The sequence below is a fragment of the Carlito syrichta genome, unplaced genomic scaffold (genome assembly GCF_000164805.1).
Source record: "Carlito syrichta isolate Samal-C Ts95f unplaced genomic scaffold, Tarsius_syrichta-2.0.1 Scaffold316465, whole genome shotgun sequence".
Lineage (NCBI taxonomy): Eukaryota > Metazoa > Chordata > Mammalia > Primates > Tarsiidae > Carlito > Carlito syrichta.
The window spans coordinates 605,276-627,387 of NW_007260561.1; the positions used below are offsets into that span (position 1 = coordinate 605,276).

The following is a 22,112-nucleotide window of genomic DNA, read 5'->3' on the forward strand; positions in this document are numbered from 1 at the left end:
TATGTAACAGGGTGAAAAAGCAGTCTTCATAATAGCTGATACTAGAATTCTTCTGAGAGAGGAGGCTGCCCTTTAAAGAATACCTGGATAGTGGGGCACAGTGGTTCATGGCTGTAATCCCAGCACTTTGGGAGGCAGAGGCGAGAGGGCTGCCTGAGCCCAGAGGCTCGAGACCAGCCTGGGCAACTTGGTGAGACCTCGTCTCTACAATAAATAAAAAAATGAGCTGGGCAGGGTGGCATGCACCTGTAGTTCCACCTACTTGAAAGGTTGAGGTGGAAGGATCACCTGAGCCCAGCAGGTTGAGGCTACAGTAGCCGTGAGCATGCCACTGCATTCCAGCCTTCGTGACAGAATGAGACTCTTACTCAAAAAAAAAAAAAAAAAAAGAAGTCTTAAAATAAAAAAGAATACCTAGGTAAGCAAGCTTGGGCAGGTGTGCAATGGTTGTTGGTAGAAGTTGTCTGTGCTTCTGAAAGGGAGGAGGAGAACTGGGAGTCTGAGAATCAATGACATCAAGACAGTTAGGGCGCCCAAAGGCACTTTAACAACAGTGATGAGGCCTCCGGTTCTGATGGAAGTTGTTTGTGTTTTGATGGAAGCTCGATTCCACTCCCTTGGTAGTCTCGGTGTATCTATCATGCTTTTCAATGAGCCTGGGGTGTGATTTCCAAGGAGCATTCCAAAGAAGGGCTGACTTAGGATGAATCAGAACCTGCACACAGGGAAACAGGGGCCCAGGAGGTAAAGGGGGACATGAGGACCTGCCCTAGGACACTGTAGAAACTGCATGTACATGTTGATGGGGAATGGACAGGTTCCTCCATAGACCATAGACCAGGCCTTAAAGACCAAAGGAGTCACCAGCTGGCCTCAGGGGAACAACTAACTTCTTTGTCTCTTACTCAGAGCTCTTCTGACTTCTAGTGCTTTCATCTCCTGGCCTCATCTGTCCACACATGCAGATGAGCCAGAAAAGGTGTGGAATACAAAACCAACCTCTCAGGTGGCGGGGGGGGGGGACTGGGAACAGGGGTCCAGCAAAAGATGCAGGAGGCAGGAATGATGGAAGAAGGAGTGTCCTGGACTAGAAAATCAGATCACCTCCCTTTGTCATCGCAAAATGATTGAGGGCGGAGGTAGCAGGATCTTGAGTGGGGTTGACAAATTTGGCACTCTATCCACTGCCTACTTCTCTATCTCCCAGCCATCTGAAGCTATCTGGTTTCCCAGTTATCTCAACCCAGCAAGAACCCACTCAGCCCTGCCAATCCACACAGGTCAACACTACCTTTTTTCCACCACACTAGGTATTCCATGAGGGCAGGAACAGTGTGGGTACTGGCTCACCTTGATATCCCTAGCCCCTGATACAGGTCTTGGAACAATATTTGCCAAGTGAATGAATGGGCCCTAAAAATATTAAGAAATCAGGGTGACTAGACTGATTTTCATCTGGGAATCCCAGCGTGTCATCTCATAATTCTCCCAGGGCATACATGCTAACCCAAATGATTGGGACCTTTTGGGAAGCCCATTTTTGGTGGGGACCATTTCATTGAATCGCTTTACTTGGCTAACACTGGTGGTCACACACACCTTCTTTTCCACCCAACCCAGGGCTTGGTCCTCTCTGTCAGAAGGAGAAACATGTTAGAGCTCTGCTTCCTGCTTTATAGCAGTTGTGGCCTGCAGTTTGAGGCTTCATTCACAACTGAAAAGAATCTAAGGACACGTGGCAGGAGAACATTCCTGCCCATTCCCCACCTGTCATGTGAAAGGTCAGGTTTAGTAATGACAGCAGTAATATGTATCATACCAGCACAGATGGGTTTTGCATGATCTCTTTGTTGCTAAGGTTACCTGGGCTATTAGGTAATCTTGCTCTTTGCTTTGAACATGCAAATTTGGAGACTCTATGAAGATCTGGCTGTAAGTTCAATCCACCACTCAGTAGCATCCTTTCAAACTACCCTTCATTCAAGAGGAAACCCATGTTGAACGAGCTCGCTGATTTAGTTAAAGAGATGAGGCTCTAAAATACACAAAAATTTTGATTGCTACGAAGACAAGACTAGGAAAAGCATCCAGTTGAAAGAAGGTCCCTATCTTCGCAGGACCTAAGCCCATGGTGTCCCTTTCTTACCCCATCTCAACCTAACCATCAATGTCCTGACTGGTTTAGATTTTCTGACATTTTTGTCATGTACTTTTCTATTTTGATCCTCAGGGTGACAGCTATAGATTTGTTAGTCACACAAGGACCCCTGTTGAAGCCCTTCTCAGGGCCAACATGCCACTGTGACCTTTCTGGAAACTATACGGCCTGGGGGACAGGCTAGGCCTCACTCTAACAGGTAGAGCTCACCTTACTTCACCTTTCTGATTCTCCATTTCCTCAACTGCAAAAAGATAACTTTGGATTGATGAATCTCTAAGGTCCCTTTTAGCCCTACCATTTTTCTATTCTGCATCAATTAAGGTAATCTCAGGTATGTGGATGACAGCAGTGATTTAAACCTGCCAGGTACTTTGACCTTCAGCGTTTTTTCTAGATATGAAAAGCAGGAGATATTAAAAGCAAGTCTAAATCTGTTCAGACAATGTCTCAAACTTCTATTTTCCTGGCCTAGGAGTGTCCCTACATGGGAGCCATATTTAGGTTTGAGAAATGCGGGTCAGACATTAGGAAAGGGCTAGTTATGCCTGGTTCCAGTGCTTTGACTATGTATAATCATATCTCTATTGTCCATGTGACTGGAAAGAAGCATAAACACAAAAAATTCTAAGCAATGACTCATCAAAAGTAGTTCTATTTTGGTATTAGCGGACATGGCATAGTTTTGAAAAGAATTCTCTTCCTAAGGTATCATTAATTGTGTCAGTTTAATTTTGTTTTAAGCTGTATTTTGACTTCCCAAGGTAAGTCTATTTCCCTTTATAAATAATGTGTCCGTACAACATAGCAGAGAAAACCAAACCAGAATTAATTTTTTGTTGAGACACTCAAGTGGTTATTATAAAGTGAACATTACGTATAAATAGTGTCAGGGAACCACCAGCTCCCTACACAAAAATCCCACCCTAGTCATCCAAGGTTGGCAATGTGGATGGAGGTCCTGTCTTTGGCTGTTATTCCTCAAGGCCTAAAGGGAAATGACACAGTTAACTTTCAACAAATTCCCAAAAGGAAGGAAACTCTTAGAGGGCTATGAGGGCCAGATGTATATAACTTCCCTTCTCTTTCCAACCTTGAAAGATTTTAGTTTGATTTTAATAGGCTTTTGTGGCTTTCCACACAGAGAGTAGCAGGTTTGCTTCCTTTGTGGGCTTAAAACCCCTCCCACATTTTACTGCTTCTCTTTATTTCTGATCAGTATCAAGACAGAAAAAGACATTTCAGAAGATACCCAGAGAGAAAGGAACTTGCCTAGAAGTCACATGCCAAGCTACAGGATCAGACAAGTCCTTTGTGCATTAGCATATGTGAGCTTCCAGGGGCCACCCTTTTAATTTGCCTGTTGATCCCACTCTCCATTTGTCCAAAACCTGATTACCAGTTCCAATTTACCTTCAGATCATCAGGGATGAAGACTTTGCGAGCTTTCTTAATCATGGGCTGTGGCTTCAGTTCCTCCTCAGAGAACTTTCGTTTGCGAGGGTCAAACATTTCCTGGCCAGGGATGCTGGAGAGGGCGAGATCTGCTGGGTCTGGCTCGTAACCCACTGGAACCTGGATGGTGTCAGGATCAATGGGACTCGGTGTATTGCGGTTTGCTGGCAACAGCTGACCTGCAGCAACACAGGAGTTTTACTTCAGAACATTCTAGGGACACGCAGTAGGGCAGCTACTTACTGATGCTCCGTGATGAGGGGCAAGAGTCTTCAACTCACTTATACAAGGGGAAACCCAAAAAGCGTCAGAATTTATTAAAAATTGTGTATTTATTCTTGCATGTTTTAACTTTGAAATCACCTTCAGAGCACTCTCCTTTCAATGCAATGCCCCTTATCGAGATGCTTTTTCCACTGCTCAGAACATTTTTTGAACTTGCTGACTTGGGTGCCTTTTTAGTGCTTCTGCCATTTTTTGTTTCATCTCTTCCACACTGGCAAAACATTTCCCTTTAATGACTTTTTCACAAACAAACAAAAAAGTCACTGGAGGGCCGGGCTCGGTGGCTCAGCCTGTAATCCCGCACTTTGGGAGGCTGAGGTGAGTGGATTGTCTGAGCCCAGGGTTCGAGACCCACCTGGGCTCAGACAATCTCGTCAATGAGTAAAAAAAAAAAAAATTAGCCGGGCATAGTAGTGCGTGCCTGTAGTTCCAGCTACTCAGAAGGCTGAGGCGGAAGGATCGCCGGAGCCCAGCAAGCCGGGGCTGCGGTGGCCGAGAGCGGCCACTGCACTCCAGTCTGGGCGACAGAGTGAGACTCCAACTCAAAAAAAAAAAAAGTCACTGGGGGCAAGATCAAGTAAATAGAAAGGGTGGGGCACAGGGGTCATGCTGTTTTTAGTCAAAAGCTGCCTGAACATCAGTGTAGTGTGGGTAGACGTGCTTGTAAATCACCCATCACAAAATAGACAAATGCAGTGAAAGAATCCCCCCACAAAATTCAATGAAGCTGAACGTAGCCTCTCACAGCAATGATAGCTGGTACGCTGATGCAGATGGGTTCCTAGAACAGCATGGGGGAAGCCTGTACTACAAGGGGCCCACCCTCCAAAAAATAATTTGTTTTTTGGGGTCTCCCTTTGTATAAGACCCCAACATCACATATCTTACTTATCCTTACCTTGTTTCTGAGAACACAGCAGGCTGGGTATGACTTGACTCACATCATATCAGGCAAAACAAAGATTCACCTGCATGAGTTCAAAAACTGGGGAGGGAGAAACTCAATAAAAAAACACACACATTCATTCTATCACACATTCCTATCACATATTCACCAATTATGTGCCAAGCACTCTGCAAGGGGCAATGGACAGAACTCTATGATTTTCACCTTTAAAATGTTTTCCAGGCGGGTCAGGGGGATAGACCACTAACTAGCCATTCAGGATAGATTGTAGGTGCAGGGATGGAAGTAAACCTCATGAACTTCCAGAATGTGGGAAAATGCATATACTCCAAAGGAGGTTAGGAAGCACTTCCTAGAGATGACATTTTGTACAGCCAAGACAAACAGTAACTAGTCAAAAAGGTATTCCACCACAAACACAAGATCAAAGTTTGCATTTTTGAGGAACTACAAGTTGTCTTGGGTAGCTTCTCTTGGGTAGCTGTAGCACTGAATCATAAGACAAGATGGAGTAGGGAGAGATGTAGCCAAGGAGGTGGACAGTAGAAACAGGATAAAAGACCCCAATGTTCCTGAAGGATTCTGACCAGTGAAGTGACAGACAGCAGAAGGTTGGAAAGAAGAACTGGCAGCATGATCAATGGACTGCAGGGGTCATGGCTGGAGACAGATCAGTTACAAGCCTGTTGTGATAAACCATGCACACATTAATAGTGGCAGTGGAGATGGTGAGAAGGAAACAAATTCAATAAATAGTCAACAAATTAGAAAGGACATAATGAAGACAACCTAACTTCTGCTTGAGGGTTTCATGGAGTAAACCACTGAAATTCACAAACATCCACAGAACAATAGTTTTATTGTGTTTCTGAATGTGTCTTACTGGTGAAAGAGAACTTAATAACAGACCCTAATGTTTATGCTGGGAGCTCTGAATTTCAACTTCTAGTTTCATCTGAATTTTACAATCACTCCTTTCACACCCAGAGAATAAATGAGAGGATACAGCTCGGTTATGTTTGGCCCATCTCCTCCTCTTCCTCATTGCCAGTGGTAGGTCAATGTGTGAAGTATTCTTTAGGTTTCATTAAAACCTTCCCCAGGTTGAAGCATGAAGCCATTGGCTTAGATTAGAGCAAAAACTTGTGAAACCGCGCCCTTCTCTCTTCTGGAAAGGCCTGGTGGGGAGCTTGCAAATGAATGCTCTGGGTGACCTTCTAGGTCCCCACTCTGCTTTGAGCTTCCTTTGAATCCTGCTTGCCAAAGAGGCAGAGATGGGCCCTGAGGCGCTGGCAGAGGATGGCAATTTCTCATTAGCCAAGCTGTAGATCAGCTCCAGCTTCTAGAGACTGCTGAGTTCTGTACTGGATGGTGTCAAGCTAGATTTGCTCTTGTGCCTCTTGATATTGCCGCAGAAAATGAATCACATCTGAGTCAAATGGGGATTTTATTTTGCCTTTAGAAACTCTTTGAACTTCATAACAAGTCTACCCATGAATACAACCTCCACCTCCACTGCCACACACTTACACAGGCATGTACCCATGTCTCCTATCCTCTGGAAGCATCTCTTAATACTGCCCAAATCTAATCGCTCCAAGTTATTTCAAGTTCCTCCTAAGTACTTCATTATTCTTTTTACTACACTATATTAAAATGTTCTCCTTTATTGCTTTATAAGATATTCTTAAGCTTTACACACACACACACACCTCTCCTCTACACCACCACGTGGTCTTTCATATTTTGTTTATTTTATCTTCACCTGACTCCTCACCACAGTGCCCACTTCAGAGTTCAGCTTCCACAAAGAGTATTCCTCATTTAATGGTGGCCCTCCGAGAAACTGGACTCTGACATTCATTCATGAACATCCTAACAATAACACTCCCCATTTAGGTGGAACCTTTCTTGGCATTCTTTCTCTCTAGACCTTTCCTCAAATGGAAGTAGGTCAACCCCACCTGCAGAATGGGGAAAACCTAACTGGATCACAGGCAAGTTCCATGGCTTCCCCAGTTTCAGACAGCCAGCAACAAAGGACCTGAGAAACAAAGCCAGGTCCTTTTTTCTCCCTCACGATATCTTTGTGCCATCCTACTTATCTATATTTTCTACTGAATTACCTCTGATGGATTCATTTTTTTCTCTTTATTTCAAAATGTCAACATCACTGGGTAATGGGTACTATTCCAACCTTTTGTAGATTTATAAAACTTTGATATAAGAATTGCCGATTTAAAAATGCATCATTACATTACATTTTTAAATGATAAAAGATGCTCATTGTAAGATTTCAACAAGTACAGAAATGAACCAAGAAAGAGAAAGTTCCAGTACCTGTTATTCTCCTCTCCCCCCAATCTCTCTCACTGCTCTTTTCAGAGGTGACAACCCTCTATGGCTTGATGTGAACTTCTTATGTCTTGGTTTTTACACATAAATGGTTTAAACCCAAATGGAATTATACTACCCATATATCTTTTCTTTTTTTCTTTTTTTGAGTTGGAGTCTCACTCTGTCACCCAGACTGGAGTGCAGTGGCCGCTCCTGGCCACCGCAGACTTGACCTACTATGCTCTGGCGATCCTTCCGCCTCAGTCTTCCAAGTAGCCAGAATTATAGGCATGCGCTACTACGCCTGGCTGATTTTTTGATTTATTGTAGAGATGAGGTCTCGCTACCCAGGCGGGTCTCAAACCCGTGGGCTCAGGCAATCCACTCATCTCAGCCTCCCAAAGGCGCGGGATTACAGGCTGAGCCACCGAGCCCGGCTACCCATATATCTTAAATTACTTTCTTAACACATCATATACCATATGCAATTTCTTATGGTAGCATAAATAAAACGACTTGGTTATTCAAGTTGGAGTCTCACTCTTGTCACCCAGGCTGGAGTGCAAGTGGCACACTCATGGCCACCACAGCCTTGACCTGCTGGGCTTAGGCGATCCTTCCACCTCAGTCTTCCAAGTAGCTGGAACTACAGACACACGCCTGATTTATTGTAGAGATGAGGTCTCGAACACCAAGCTCAGACAATCCTCTTGCCTTGGCCTCCCAAAGTGCTGGGATTACAGGCTGAGCCACTGCGCCTGGTCAACTTGGTTATTCTTAATGGGTGAGTAGTATTCCATAGTTTGGATATATAGCATTTAATCTAATCATTTCCTCATGGATGGATTTTTAGCTATGTGTTTTTGTAGAAGAGATTTCTAGAAGTGGTACTGCTCACATGGAAGGCGTATTCATTTTAAATTTTTTAAATGTACTGCCAAATTGTGCTCCAAAAATGTTATACCTATTTAATCCTGCACCAACATTTATGAGTATAAACTTACCACAATTAAGTATTAATTTTTAAAATGTTACCAATCTGATATACACAAATATCATGATTATTTTAATTTGTATTTCTCTGGTTACTCATGACACTGAACATCTCACATGTTTAATGGGTATTTATTTCTCTGTGTACCACCTCTTCATATCTTTTGGCCCTTTTAAGGTGGGTTTTGTTTGTTCATTTTTCAGAACTCCTTATAGATTATTTTTTCATCTGTTTTATAACTATAACAAATATTTTCTCCCATACAGTTGCTTGTGTTCTAGCTTTGCTTATAAAGTTAAGAGACTTTTACATTGTGATGTAGTAATATACTGAAATCTTCTCTTTTATGGCATCCAACTTTCATACTTTATCTCAAAATTGTATTATACACACACACACATATGTATATTATGCTATACCTTCTCTAATACTACTATAACCGGTTTATAGTATTAGAATTTTGAGTGTCCTGGAATTTATCTTGGTATACAGCATAAGCAAGGGACATTACTTAATGCTTTTTAAAGGTCTTAATATAATGATAATTGTAAGGCTTGATATTTGATGCTTTTATTTATACTAATTTTGAAGATAACAATATAATATTTGGAATTTTTGAGTTAGGATCCCATGAATGTTGTAATTTGGGGATCAACTATCTCTAAAATATTGATTATAACCATAATATGCCCTCTTGTTCTAGACTTTAATGGAAAATGCTTTTTTAATTCTTCACATTCTTCAATATAAAGGTTTGTTCTAGAATCGTAGTAGATGCAGTCTGACAAGGCAAGGTAGTTCCAACCCTTCCAGCCCTACTTGTTTTTAAGAAACAGGGTAGGGTCTTGCTTGGTCACCCAGGCTGTTCAGTGGCATGATCATAGCTCACTACAATATTGAAATCCTGGGCCCAAGAACTCCCCCTGCCTTGGTTTTCTAAGTAGCTAGGACTATAGGTACATGACACTATGCCCAGCTAAATTTTTATTTTTTTGTAGAGATGAGCTTTTGCTATAGCCCAAGCTGGTCTAGAACTCCTGGCCTCAGCAATCTTCCAGTCTCAGTCTCCCAAGGTGCTGAAATTCCAGGCATGAAACACTGCAGCTGGCTGAGTATTTTTTGTTTTTAAATAAAAAATTATGTATTAAATTTCTTCAAGTGCCTTGTTAGCATGTATTGAGACAGTTATGTGTTTTTCTCCTACATTTGTTATCTAAGCTTGTTGTTTCTCCAAGGATTTGTTTAAAAGACACAGGGCAGACAAGATCAACCTCATCATGTAGACTGCAGTTTGCAAGAACATTGGGGTTTTTTTTCCCTCCTAAAAGCATTTTGATTTAAGTCTCTTTCAGAAGGACCAAAGAGGATTTCTTGAGGAAAGGGGAGAACAAAGGGCTCAAGGAAATCTGGAAAGAGATTAAAAGTCACCTTCAAACCCAAAGTTACCCTCTACTTTTGTCACAGATTAGGCATGCCTACACTTCCCAATAGTATAACAAAAATAGGATATTTCTCATATTCTTATATACTCTAGCAAGATCTGAGCAGCTCATATTCAATTAGCCGATTAGAAAGCAGTCATCAATGAATGAGAACAAGAGCAATTTAGGTTCTTATCTCTTCTCAAGTCAATGGTTTATTTTTTAAAATTTATGACTGCATCGAAGTAATAAATTATGGTTTTATTTATTACTTAATCCTCAAGGCTGATTGCAACACCTCCACCTTTTCTGATGTGCTCTTCATTCAGGCGGTTAAATAAACAAAGCAACTAGATTTGCAGCAGTGGTGTCAAAACAATTCCCATATTCTAATGTTTATCACTGAGAAACATTAGCCAGCTGACAAACATTATCGTCTATCAAGTAAAGATAACAAAAAAGAAAATGATTTTTATTTTGCCCAGAGTTCCCTTTAGAACTGATGGGTAAAACTCCTCATGATTCAAAGTTTGGTGCCAAATCTTTCCCTCTTGCTCATCTCTACCCTCCTCCTCATCACCAGTTTAGGGACTGTTTGCTTGTCATGATCACCTGGATCCCAGTTGTTCATAATTTGCATTTGAAATAGCACCTTTACCCTCTTGGCATATCCTGCTTTCAGAATAAAACCACCACCAGGGCTTATAGTCAATTTCGCTACAAACCGTTCAGCATCTGAAAATCCCTTTACATTACAGGGAGCCAATTAACTTAGGAGACTGTAGTAACACTGTAAGGTCAACAAAGAATGCTCCCAATATGTACAGAGATTAAATAAAAACCTCACATGTACATCCCAAGGATACAGGCTTTCTGGATTCTGAGCCAGATATGCTAGTCTCCATTGTGATGGCAGGGACCTATTATTTGTCCAACAAGTACTCTACACGGGCAGGGCACTTATGTCCTAATGGCCAATGATCTCAGCCCTCCCTCTGTCCATGTCCTCTTCCATGTGATTTGCACCTCCCCACCCCTTGGCATCTGGGCTGGCCTCTGACTTGCACTGGCCAACAGAATGTGGCAAAAGTGATACTGTCAGTTCTGAAGCTGGGCTTAAAGCTTTGTGTATTGCGTGTTTTGGACTCTTCTCTGTGGCTTTGCTGTCTTCACCATAAACATGCCTGCTGGAGGATGAAGGACACATGGAACAGGTCAGCCTTGGTCAGCCCAAATCACCTGAACCTTGGGTATGTGAGTCCAACCAAGGCCAGCAGAGCCACCTAACCGACCCATGGCAGTTACAGATGAGTGAACAATAACCCCTTATTTGTGCATGCTACTGAGTTTTGATAATTGGTAAACATTCTCATGGCAATAAAAACCTACAAGCTGAGCTACTGTGTATGGGGGGAGGGTGGCTTCAGTCATGTTAACATTACAGCAGGATTTGTACAGGTGGTTAAACTGTGAGACTTGAGTTTGAATTCGGAGTCTGCCACCTGTATGTCCCAGACTTGGGCTTTTGTGAATAAAAGACCAAAAAGAAATGACCTTCCAAATCCTAACAAGGTCTGTTTCGGGGGGAAGGACTATTGGTGATATTTTTTCCCCCTTTTTTCCCTACCTTCCTGAGTTTCAGTGTCTTAATTTGCAAAAGAAGATTGCTGTGCCCACCTCTTAGAGTTGTGTGAGAAATGATTGAGATAAAATATATAAATATAGTGCTTAGCACAAACAAAGTGCTTAGCGTAGTACCTGGAAAGTACTCTATAAATAGTCTCTGTATAAACACAAATATAAAACATAGATACTATAAGCACAGATACTTTAAAATAGATAAACAAGTTTCCATTGTGTAAGTCAGCACCATCTCGCTCCTGAACAACTGCAACTTCCTTACTGTCCTCCCTCCTTCCTCCCATGTAGCTACAGTGCTACACAGTACCAGAAGATGTTCTAAAAATGCAGACCTATGCCAGTCACTTCCCCACATCAAAATCCTCCAAATAGTTTGCTTGAGCACAAGAGTTTGAGGCTGCCGTGAGCTATGATTGTACCACTGCACTCCAGCCCAGGCAATAGAGTGAGACCGTGTGTCTTGAAACACAAAAGAGTAACAACAACAACAAAATCTTCTCAGTTGGCTTCCCATTGCCACATATGACCAAATTCAAGGCTCCTCCTCTCTCCAATTAGCAACACTGGCCTTCTTTCTGTCCCAAATTTGCCCTAAGCATGATCCAACCTAGGCCTTTGTATTTAGTTTTCTCCCTACCAAGAAATTCCTCCCCTGCTCTCTGCCTTGGTCCTTCTGTATCATTTAGACTAATGCACAAATGCCATTTCCTCCAACCCTTTGACTTCTTCTACCCCTGTTCACTTCCTATCAAACCACCCTGTGTAATTTCCTTTACAATACTGATCTCCATCCAAAATGATCTTTTTTATTTGTTTGACATCACTGATTACTTCCCTCCAGTCACATGTAAGCTCCATGGGACAGGGACCTTGTCTCACTTGCTGCTGCAGCCCCAGCTTCTCGACGGAGCCTGCGTGGAGGAGGGGACAACAGCACATGCTTCTGAGTAGCCAGGCATAAATGTCTCCCCCACCCCCAGATCCACAGTTTGGGGGAACACGGGCTATTCTTAATTCGTTTTTTCTATGTTTTTCAAGCTGTCTATAATGAACATCCTCCCTTTCAAAATCAGAAATTTAAAACATTATTTTTTAAAAACAAACTTTGCTTCATTTGCACATGTACATTCCAGGAAGCTCTGTGAAATGCTGAGAGAAGACCACTGAAGATATGGCAAAGAAGAAGAAGAGACCAAAGAGAGGGAGGAAAATGGGGCAAAGGAAGCAAAGGAAAAGGAAGAAGAAGAGGAAAAAGCATGTTGTGCAGCTACAGGCCGACTATTTTATCAAGTTAGGTAATACAACTGGTAAACCAACCGGGCCTGACTTAGAGGTATTCCATCCAAAAGGCCACAGCAGGGCCTGTTCCCATGCAACTATGCACTGAGGACAGAGACGGCAGGGGTGGGAGGAAGAAGACAAAGAGAGAGAGAGAGGAATCAAGAAGCCAAAGAAGGAATACAAGAATGAATGAAAGAAGACATGAAGGAAAGGATAAAGAAACGGGATGTAGAACGAACAGAAAGGCATCAAACAGGAGGGGAAGGAGGAAAGAGAAAATAAAAGATCAAAGGCTTAGCCAGGCCAGGCACTGCGGTTCACACTTAATCCCAGCACTTTGGGAGGTGTAGGAGGGAGGACTGCTTGATCCCAGGAGTCCCAGGCCGCAGTGAGCTATGATCGTGCCACTGCCCTCCAGCCTGGATGACAAAGTGAGACCCTGTGTCTAAAAATAAGAAAAAAGAAAAGTCTTAGCTAAAGATTACACTGGAAAGGGTCCTTCTGGACCCCAGCAGCTGGAAACCTGTCATGACTTTGACGTTTTTTAAGTGTCCTCAGCATTATCTGGTTGATACACTGATTTTAAGGTAAAACCAAATCAATCTCAATCTCAATCTCTCTCTCTCTGACACACACACACACACACACACACACACAGACACACACAAACTCTCTTTGTGCTTCATTCAGACAGGCACCCCAGTAAGTGCTCAGTCTTTGATTACAAAACAAATACACTGAAAGGACCACTGTATAGGTCCTTTTGATCTTAGCAGCTGTTACTCAACAACTCTCTTCACATAGTAACAAATTGTCAACAGAAATGTGGGTCCACTATGCGTAAACATGAGGAAGGGGGTCTGTCTGTTACCACTTACTGAGAAGACAAATGTAGTGATATCCTGTGGGCTGGTGGGTAGGCTTCCCTGGCCCACTGCATAATCAGTATCAGTAATACCGATAGTAATGGAGTAGAGCCCTTGCTACCCACCAGGCTCTTCAGATCTATGACTTCATTTGCTTCTTGCAACAGCTGGAAGAAGGTGGAATGGAATGATTAGTATCCCCTTCTCCAGATATGGAAATAAAAGAATGGAAACAGGAGGTTTAAAACAGGCTCAGAAATGCTGAATAACCTGCCCAAGGTTGTTCACCTACCAGATGGAGGAACAGAGACTCACCTCCCAACCCAATCTTCCTGTGGTAAAAGCCATTCTTTTTCATGCATGTAAATGCCCCAGAAGGGTGCTAGAAAGCCCCAAAGGAAAGTGAGGGACTTGGCCTTCTGGAACAAGAGTCTTGCTTCAGGACCTGGGCCAGGGGTCTCCTGTATGACAATTCCCTGAACCATCCGCCTCCACAACGGAGGGAACTATGTTCCACATGTTATGGAAGAAAAAGTGGAGGGTCAGAGGGGTGAAACCAGCTGCATGAAGTCATGCAGCCAGAGGGTTGAGAAAGGTCGGCTGGAGCTAAGGCTCAAGTCGGCTTGACCCATGGTCCACACTCCTCCTACTCCACTTCACACCCCCCTCAGAAGGGCAAAGAGAAAGAAAGGGGGAGACTGCAGTTCCCCTCCTCTCCATCTTAACAGGTTCCTGGACAAGAGATGGTCCCCCAAAGAGGAAGAAATAGCCTCCAGTCATGGACAAGAGGCCCAAGAAGCTACAGATAGCCAGACACCCCATTTCCTCTCCCTCTCTCCTCTTCTTTTACTCCCTTCTCCCTGCTCCACTCCCTCGGTCTTCCTGCATGGCGAGCTTGTGCCAAGGGCAAGATGTGTATTTGACAAAGCAAGTACCCACTCACAGGCCAGAGCTCCCATCAATACCACATTTTAGGCACTGGTATTTTTAAGGAGCCTCTGGACAAGTCAGAGATCAAGATTCACTAGAGGGTGAGGATCCTGGCAGAGAGGATGTCTAATATAGCCTGTCACATGCATAAGAAGTTGGCCTCCAAGGTTACTTCATACTGGAAGCATGGACTTATTTATTTATTGTTTTTAGAGACAGGGTCTTGCTCTATCACCCAGGGTAGAGTGAAGTGGTGCAATCATAGTTCACTGCAGTCTTGAACTCCTGGACTCAAGTGATCCTCTTGCATCAGCCTTCTTAAGTAGCTGGGACTACAGCCACGAAGCCCAGCTAATATTTTAAATTTTTTTGTAGAAATGGGGGTCTCTCAGTATTGCCCAGGCTGGCCTCAAACTCCTGATCTCAAGTGATTCTCCTACTTCAGCCTCCCAGAACGCTGAGATTACAGGCTTGGGTCACCATGTCTGGCTGGGAAGAGTGTTTTACATCTAGACCCTTAAATTATTACTGTACCAGTTAAGTGTGGTTTGGGCAAAGATAGACAAGACAGTTGGAACCCTACTCCAATGTTCCTGCTCTGGCCTGAGCTTCTCCCTTTGGGCCTGTCCCATAGGAGACAGCTCAATTCATCAAAAGGTGTAGCCGGGTACCATGGCTCATCCCTGCAATCCCAGCATTTTGGGGGCAGAGCTGAGAAGATTGCCTGAGCTCATGGGTTCGAGACCAGCCTGGGCAACTTGGCGAGACCTCATCTCTACAATAAATAAAAAATTTAGCTGGGCATGGTGATGCATACCTATAGTTCCAGCTACTTGGAAGGCTGGGGTGGAAAGATTATGTGAGCCCAGCAGGTTGAGGCTGTGCTGGCCATGAGCAGCGTGCCACTGCATTCTAGCCTGGGCAACAAAGTAAGATTCTGACTCAAAAAATATATAGAGAGAAAGACAAACAGGATTCATCATGGCTACATCTCTACATAGCTCTGTGGCCTGGGACCAATCACTCTGCCTCACAAGACTTGTTTCCACATCTGCCCAAGTGGAAGCTGATGGGAAGGACAATACATGGGAGGATTCCCTGGTAGGTAGAGAGTCCATACCTCCCCCTCCTGTCACATTCCCCAGCTTCCACTTTTTCTGTTCCAGCCCATGCAAGGCCTGTTAGCTGTTACCCAGCATGACCCTGTGCCCCGGAAAGAATGCTGCCCTGGGAGCATGCATCAGTACTGAAAATGGCCGTGACTTGACTCAGCAGCTAACTTGGCTTGGAGTTGGGGATGGATTAACAAGGCCTCTCATTCCAAGGGTGTGTGTCATCACACTTCCTTGCCAGTGGTATCAGCAAAACCTGCTTCCTCGAACCCACTAAGAGGTGACACCAGAGGAACTCATGACCACAGCCTGTTAGAAGTCAGTTCAGTGGGGTACAACAGGTGTTCTAACTAGTGGTCAGGATGCGTACCTGTTGGCCTTCTAGCCATTGTCCCCCGAGATGATACCTCCACTTCCTTGGGCCTAGAGCCTCTCCCCAGACATGTAGGGTCCATGTGTGGCAGGAGAGGGGGCAGGAATGGCATTGTGGTTTCCACCCTGGCTTCTTCCTACCTATGGCTGTCCCAGCACCTCAGGGTACAGAGAAGTAATAGGGTAACCAGAAATGACCCCGCAGCACTGAAGACAAATGCCTACATGGGGTGTATTTCAGATCTGACAACAATGGGACCGCCAAGATGGGTAGGGATGGTCCTGAATGGGAAACAAGAGGCACTGTCCTCCCCCCTCGCACATTCATGCCATGCCCCTCACCCCATTCCAAAGTTACAGAAATATGGTGAGGGATGAGTGGTTTTCTAGTTTCCTCTGCACTAATAGGGAATGGATGGTGGGTTATGACCTGGGAAACAGACAGTTAAGGTCAACTGTTGGCTAGCTCAAAGTCCTCACATTGTTTTGTGTGGTAGCCATCCCCTCTGAAAGAGTAGCAGCTCCATCCCTCCTCCTGAGGCTGCCATGGTAAAGGTGGGTGTGAAAAACAATGACTACCTCAAGTTGCCTTGCAACTCTACACACTAGAGGACAAGAACAAGAGACAGCTGGAGGGAAAAAGTGGACACTCCAGTCCAAAGCTCACCTCAGCCTTCCTCAGAGACCTCTGTGACATGCAGAGAGGTGATGGCAGTGGGGAGGGGGCTTCTGCTTCCATCAACGTGCCATGCCTAATGGATTTAGGTTGATGCCATGCCAAACGGGCATACTTCACCTGTGCAGAAACTGAGCCACTAAGCAATTTCCCTCAGTCCCCCCAGGATGTGCTACCTTCCTCTCAAACAGAAGAATAAGCTCTCCCAGACCTGAAGTCTATTTTCAGCAAGAGACTCTTCACATTTTTAATGACAACATGCACCACTTAAGTCAGCATCACCTAGGTCTCTGGAGTCTCTTTAATTGTCTGAGTTGGTGAAAATGTGCAGGCCTAGTCATTTGAAACCTGCAGTTTTCAAAGTGCTGCCATGGCTAGTTATTAAACTGACTATTCTCCTTTAGGCTACGCTAAAGTTTTTGTTTTGATTTAGAAGATAGAGCAAAGCAGGAGACTAAATAAGCAACAATATTCGCTGATGTTCACTGTGAACCCAAGACCCAACTGCAAACAAGCAGCCCATGTGCTCCCTACTCCCCTTTCTCTAACTCCCCCAAAACAAACTAAACACAAGGGAAGAAAGACAAGGTTGTTTTAAAGCCTGCGTTTCCGGATGAACATGAATAGGATTCAGGTGTGACTATGGTTCTGCAGTTTCTCAAAAAGATCCACAACAATTCATTCCTCCACAAGCCTCTAAGTTAAGCACCTCAAAGTAAACATGCTCTCCCAAAGCCTCCTTACCTTGACTCCTGGCCAGCATTCTCTGTAATCTCTTACACTAAAGTTCACAGAGTCCTAAACTGATCTGCAAGTCTGCTAGTCATTGCCTCCAATCTCCCTGTCATCTCTAAACCAACATGCTTAAGCCAAACTCGTCCTCCAATCTCCTGTTGACCATCAGCCTCTCCTGTGGGTCTTGCCATGCCTAAACTTTAAGCTCTAAACTTTACCCACACTCACACCAGGAGGGGGAAATAAGCAATGGGCTATAATCCAAAAACCCTACCAGTCATGAGAACTTTGGGGAGATTTGCCCTCAGTTTGCACACCCATTAAATAATAGGATGAGAGGTTGGGATGATAGCAAAGGTTCCTTCCAGCTCCAGCAGTAAACTATTCTTGGAATTCTGTGGAAATTTCCCTTTGTCCTCATCACAGGTCAAGTGTGAGTCATTTTACTAGGGTCTTGAACAACTGTAAGATCTTCCTGACTGGTCACTTTGCCACCTGCAATCCCACCTGCCAACACAGCCACGAGGCAACTTTTCCTAGAGTACCTCCACCATAATCAAGGGTAGCTAATGGCTTCCAACTGCCTCCCAGCCCAAATTCTGCTTGATAATCAGGTACCCCTACAGTCAGTCATGTTGTTCCTATCTTGTATCATCTGCTTAAGCCAAGTTGGTCTGCTTTGTTTCTGGACACTCTTGCTTCACATCTTCTCCACTACTACTTTTCTTACCATTCATCAAGATCTAATTCAATCCCTCCTCCTCCTATCTACCCCAATGTTGGTGACAGTTCCGTTTTTGTTTTTTGGTTTTTTTTTTTAGTTGGAGTCTCACTGTCGCCCAGATTGGAGGGCAGTGGCATGCTCCCAGCCACCACAGCCTTGACCTGCTGGGCTCCGGCGATCCTTCCACCTCAGCCTTCCAAGTAGCTGGAACTACAGGCGTGCGCTGCAATGCCTGGCTAATTTTTGGTTTTGATTTATTGTAGAGATGAGGTCTCACCAAGTTGCCCAGCGGGTCTCAAACCCACGGGCTCAGGCAATCCACTCACCTCAGCCTCCCAAAGCATGGGATTACAGGCTGAGCCACCAAACCCGGCTTGACAGTTCCTTCTAACTTCTCTCATACTTAATGTCTGTACCATTCTGCACTTAGCATATGTCAGCCTAGAATTTTTAATCAGATTAAATGACTGATGAACTTTTAATCAAGTATCTATTCTCAAACTAGGCTGGAAATCCTTCCAGGTAAAGGCCATGCCAATGCCTTGCAAAGAAGATGATTAACAAAGGTTTGTTGACGAAAACATTCACTTGCCTAATAAACTTCTATTGGGCACCTATGATGGGCCAGGCTCTGAGAATATATAAATAAAGCCAAAACTCTGAGAGCATACAGTCTGGAGATGGAGATGGGTATGCAAACAGATTATTAGAGTGCAAGGTGCTATGTGCTATGAAAAAGTCGTCCATAGAACCAAAGGTCGGAGTTCAAAGACTGGTCACCAATCCAGATCTTTGGAGGGAATGCAGGGACAACAGGAAATGCTTCTCATAGGAAGTTGCCATCTTGGCCAAGTCTTAAAAATGGCCAAATAAGCCGGGCTTGGTGGCTCAGCCTGCAATCCCGCACCTTTGGGAGGCTGAGGTGAGTGGATTGCCTGAGCCCGCGGGTGTGAGACCAGCCTGGGCAGCGAGACCTCATCTCTACAATAAATCAAAAAATCAGCCGGGCGTGGTAGCATGCGCCTGTAATTCCGGCTACTCGGAAGGCTGAGGCAGAAGGATTGCCAGAGCCCAGCAGGCGAGGCTGCAGTGGCCGGGGGCGGCCACTGCACTCCAGTCTGGGCGACGGAGTGAGACTCCACTCAAAAAAAAAAAAAAAAGGCCAAATAAAGAAATAAGTGGTAGTCAAGACAGAGGGAACCAAATACGTGAAGACACAAAGATATGGGAGAATTCATCAGCCAACCAGGGAACTGAAAGTAGCTGATGACGTAACTACAATTCAGAGGGCAGGAAGAGGAGTAATATGAGTTGAGACCAGACAAAGAAGAGCCTTCGATGTTCACATTTTATCCTCAAGGGAACGGGAACAATTGATGAAATTAGAGCAAGGGAGTCACTTGATCAGATGATTCATTTCAGAAAGACTGTTGTGGCAACCAAATAGAGGTGGGATGGGAGGGGAAATCAGAAATGGTGAGAGCTCATCCACATCAACAGCAGGTGAATTCAAGAGTTACTGGGGAAGTGGGAGCAATGTGAGTCTTATCCAGCCAGACATGGGAGAAAGAGATGGAGCGGGCAAGATTCGTTTTTAGTCTTCTGGTCTGGACACCTGGAAAGGAGGTGTCAACATTCTCTGAAATAGGGAATATCATGGAGTGAGAACATTCCAAGGAAATGAATCCACTGAGTCTCAGGTACCTATGGACTCCAGAAGAAGAAGCCAGGAGGATGTGGAACTCAGCTTAATACACAAACCTAGACTTCAGAAGAGCAATGTGAACTGGAAATACAGATGTAATCATCTTGATATCTCCCCAGGAGAGAATATAATGCAAGAAGAAAGCCAAAGAAAAGTTGACCAGGCATGGTGGTTTATGCCTGCAATCCTAGTACTTCGGAAGGCCGAGGCAGGAGGACTGCTTGAGCCCAAGAGTTCAAAGCCAGCCTAGGCAAAATAGCAAGACCTCATCTCTGCAGAAAATAAAAAAAATTAGCCGGATGAGGTGGCACACACTTGTAATCCCAGCTACTTGACAGGCTGAGGCAGAAGGATCATCTGAGCCCAGGAGATCGAGACCGAGGTGAGACATGATCATGCCACTGCACTCCGGCTTGGGTGACAGAGTGAGACACCAACTGAAAGGGAGGAAGGGAGGGAGGGAGGGAGGAAAGGAGGGAGGGAGAGAGGAAGGAAGGAAGGTAGGAAGGAAGGAAGGAAGGAAGGAAGGAAGGAAGGAAGGAAGGAAGGAAGGAAGGAATCCCTGGGGAACACTAACACTTTAGAGACAGAAGAAGAAGACTCTGTAGATGATGCTTAGGAGAGGCCAGGAAGCTAGGAGGTAAACCAGTTCTTGAACAAACTAGTGAAATGGGACTGACCAAAGAGCTGTTCCTCCTCTAATTGTACTGTCAATCCCTCATGGGCAGTCATTGTGCCTCCTAATCAAGTAGCCACATTATTATGTCCATTAAACAAGTGAAGAACAATACTACTAGACAGATTGAAATACCTTACTTAAGGTCAAATAGCTACTGAGTTGGAAGAGCTTACACACAAAATTAGGTTGCTAACTCCAAAGCCTTAACTTTCTTTATACATTTCCATCCCCACCCACACATGTCCGCTAGCAATGAAAACACCATTAATGCAAAAAAGCTAGTGTCCAACTATTTCTTTCAAGCAACACTCACACGGCCCCTGTGTGTGCTTCCTGGGTGTGAGGGGCACCTACTTTCTGTTCTTCTTGGGGATACTTTGTGAGAAGTGATTGGGAGAACATCTTGGTATATTGGGCAACCCTAGCTAACAGAGGCACTTCTTCTTGCTGCCTACTGCACCTATCGCCTAAAGTTTCCACATCATCTTTTAATTTTTTATGCCTTGGTCTGGAAAATGTATGTTTTGGGGGGCATGGGATACAGAGGGAGGCAGGATGGTAGGTGAAAACACCTGTAAGAGATAACCTCTCCAGCTTACACTTAGCACCACAGGCTGTTTTCCTACTAGTTAATGGTAATTCTGAAAGGCTACTATGTTTTGCCAGGCAAAAGGACTTTCCCAGGTACATATGCTAAGTTAGGAATATGGATTCTTGGGGGATAAATAAATTTAATTCCACAGAGTCAGCTGGTATTTAAGCAAATAGATTTTGTGCCCCCCTTGTCTCATTTGGGGTAAGGTGAGCAGTCTCCTAATACTGCCAGCCTCTGTGGTGCTTCTTAGGTACTTAAGCGCCTGCTTCATGTAAGCATTCATTGCACAAGCTTTGTTATTGCCCAACCGGAACATACCTTGGTGACGAGGTGCCATGGCAGGAGCTATGTAATGAAGAATTGACAGCTCCGTCTTCAGTCATTTAGGCAGAAGGAAAGGAAGAGACCACAGAGCAACCTATACATATGGCTTACAGCTATCCGTAATCTGAATTAACATCCAACCAAGCACACATCTGTTTCTGACACTCACAGATGTAAGCTAAGACTTGGGAAAAGATATACACTCAAGTTTCCTCAAATAAATTCAAGTCCCCTCTAGGAAAAAAGTTGCCCAACAGTCACTGATTCAGACAAGTAATAAAAATGGACAGGGTTACTCTGTTGCCCAGCTTGAGTGTGATGGCACAATCGTGACTCACCGAAGCCCCGACCTCCTGGGCTCAGGTGATCCTCCTGCCTCAACCTCCCAAGTAGCTGGGACTATGGGGGTATACCATCACACCCAGCTAATTTTTTAAAATTTTTATAGAGATGAGGTCTCTGATCTCTATTGCTCAGGCTGGTCTTGAACTCCTGGACTCAGGCAATCCTATCATCTTGGCCTCCCAAATTGCTAGTATTACTGGTGAAAGCCACCATGCCTGGCCACTTTCATGAATTTGATTTAACATTTTACCTGCTGTTTTACAAAGGGTGGTTGTAAGAAATAGCCATATGAAGACTGTTTCTGTATTTCCTTAAACTACAAATAAAATGCTTGTCTTTCATAGTCTTAAAAAAAAGGAGCCGGGCTCGGTAGCTCAGCCTGTAATCCCGCGCCTCTGGGAGGCTGAGGTGAGTGGATTGCCTAAGCCTGCGGGTTCGAGACCCGCCTGGGCAGCGAGACATCCTATCTACAATAAATCAAAAAATCAGCCGGGCGTGGTAGCACATGCCATAATTCCAGCTACTCAGAAGGCTGAGGCGGAAGGATCGCCGGAGCCCAGCAGGTCGAGG

At 44.4% G+C, this 22,112-nt stretch overlaps 1 protein-coding gene across 2 annotated transcripts in view; it reads right to left on the reverse strand.

The window, feature by feature from the left end:
- The window catches only part of HLF (HLF, PAR bZIP transcription factor), a 63,027-nt gene that overhangs the window by 6,021 nt on the left and 34,894 nt on the right, over positions 1-22,112 (reverse strand). For both annotated transcript variants that reach the window (XM_008074469.2, XM_021707241.1), the window contains exon 3: positions 3,572-3,792. In XM_008074469.2, coding sequence (XP_008072660.1) covers positions 3,572-3,792 — 221 coding nt within the window. The remainder of the gene's footprint in view (positions 1-3,571; positions 3,793-22,112) is intronic.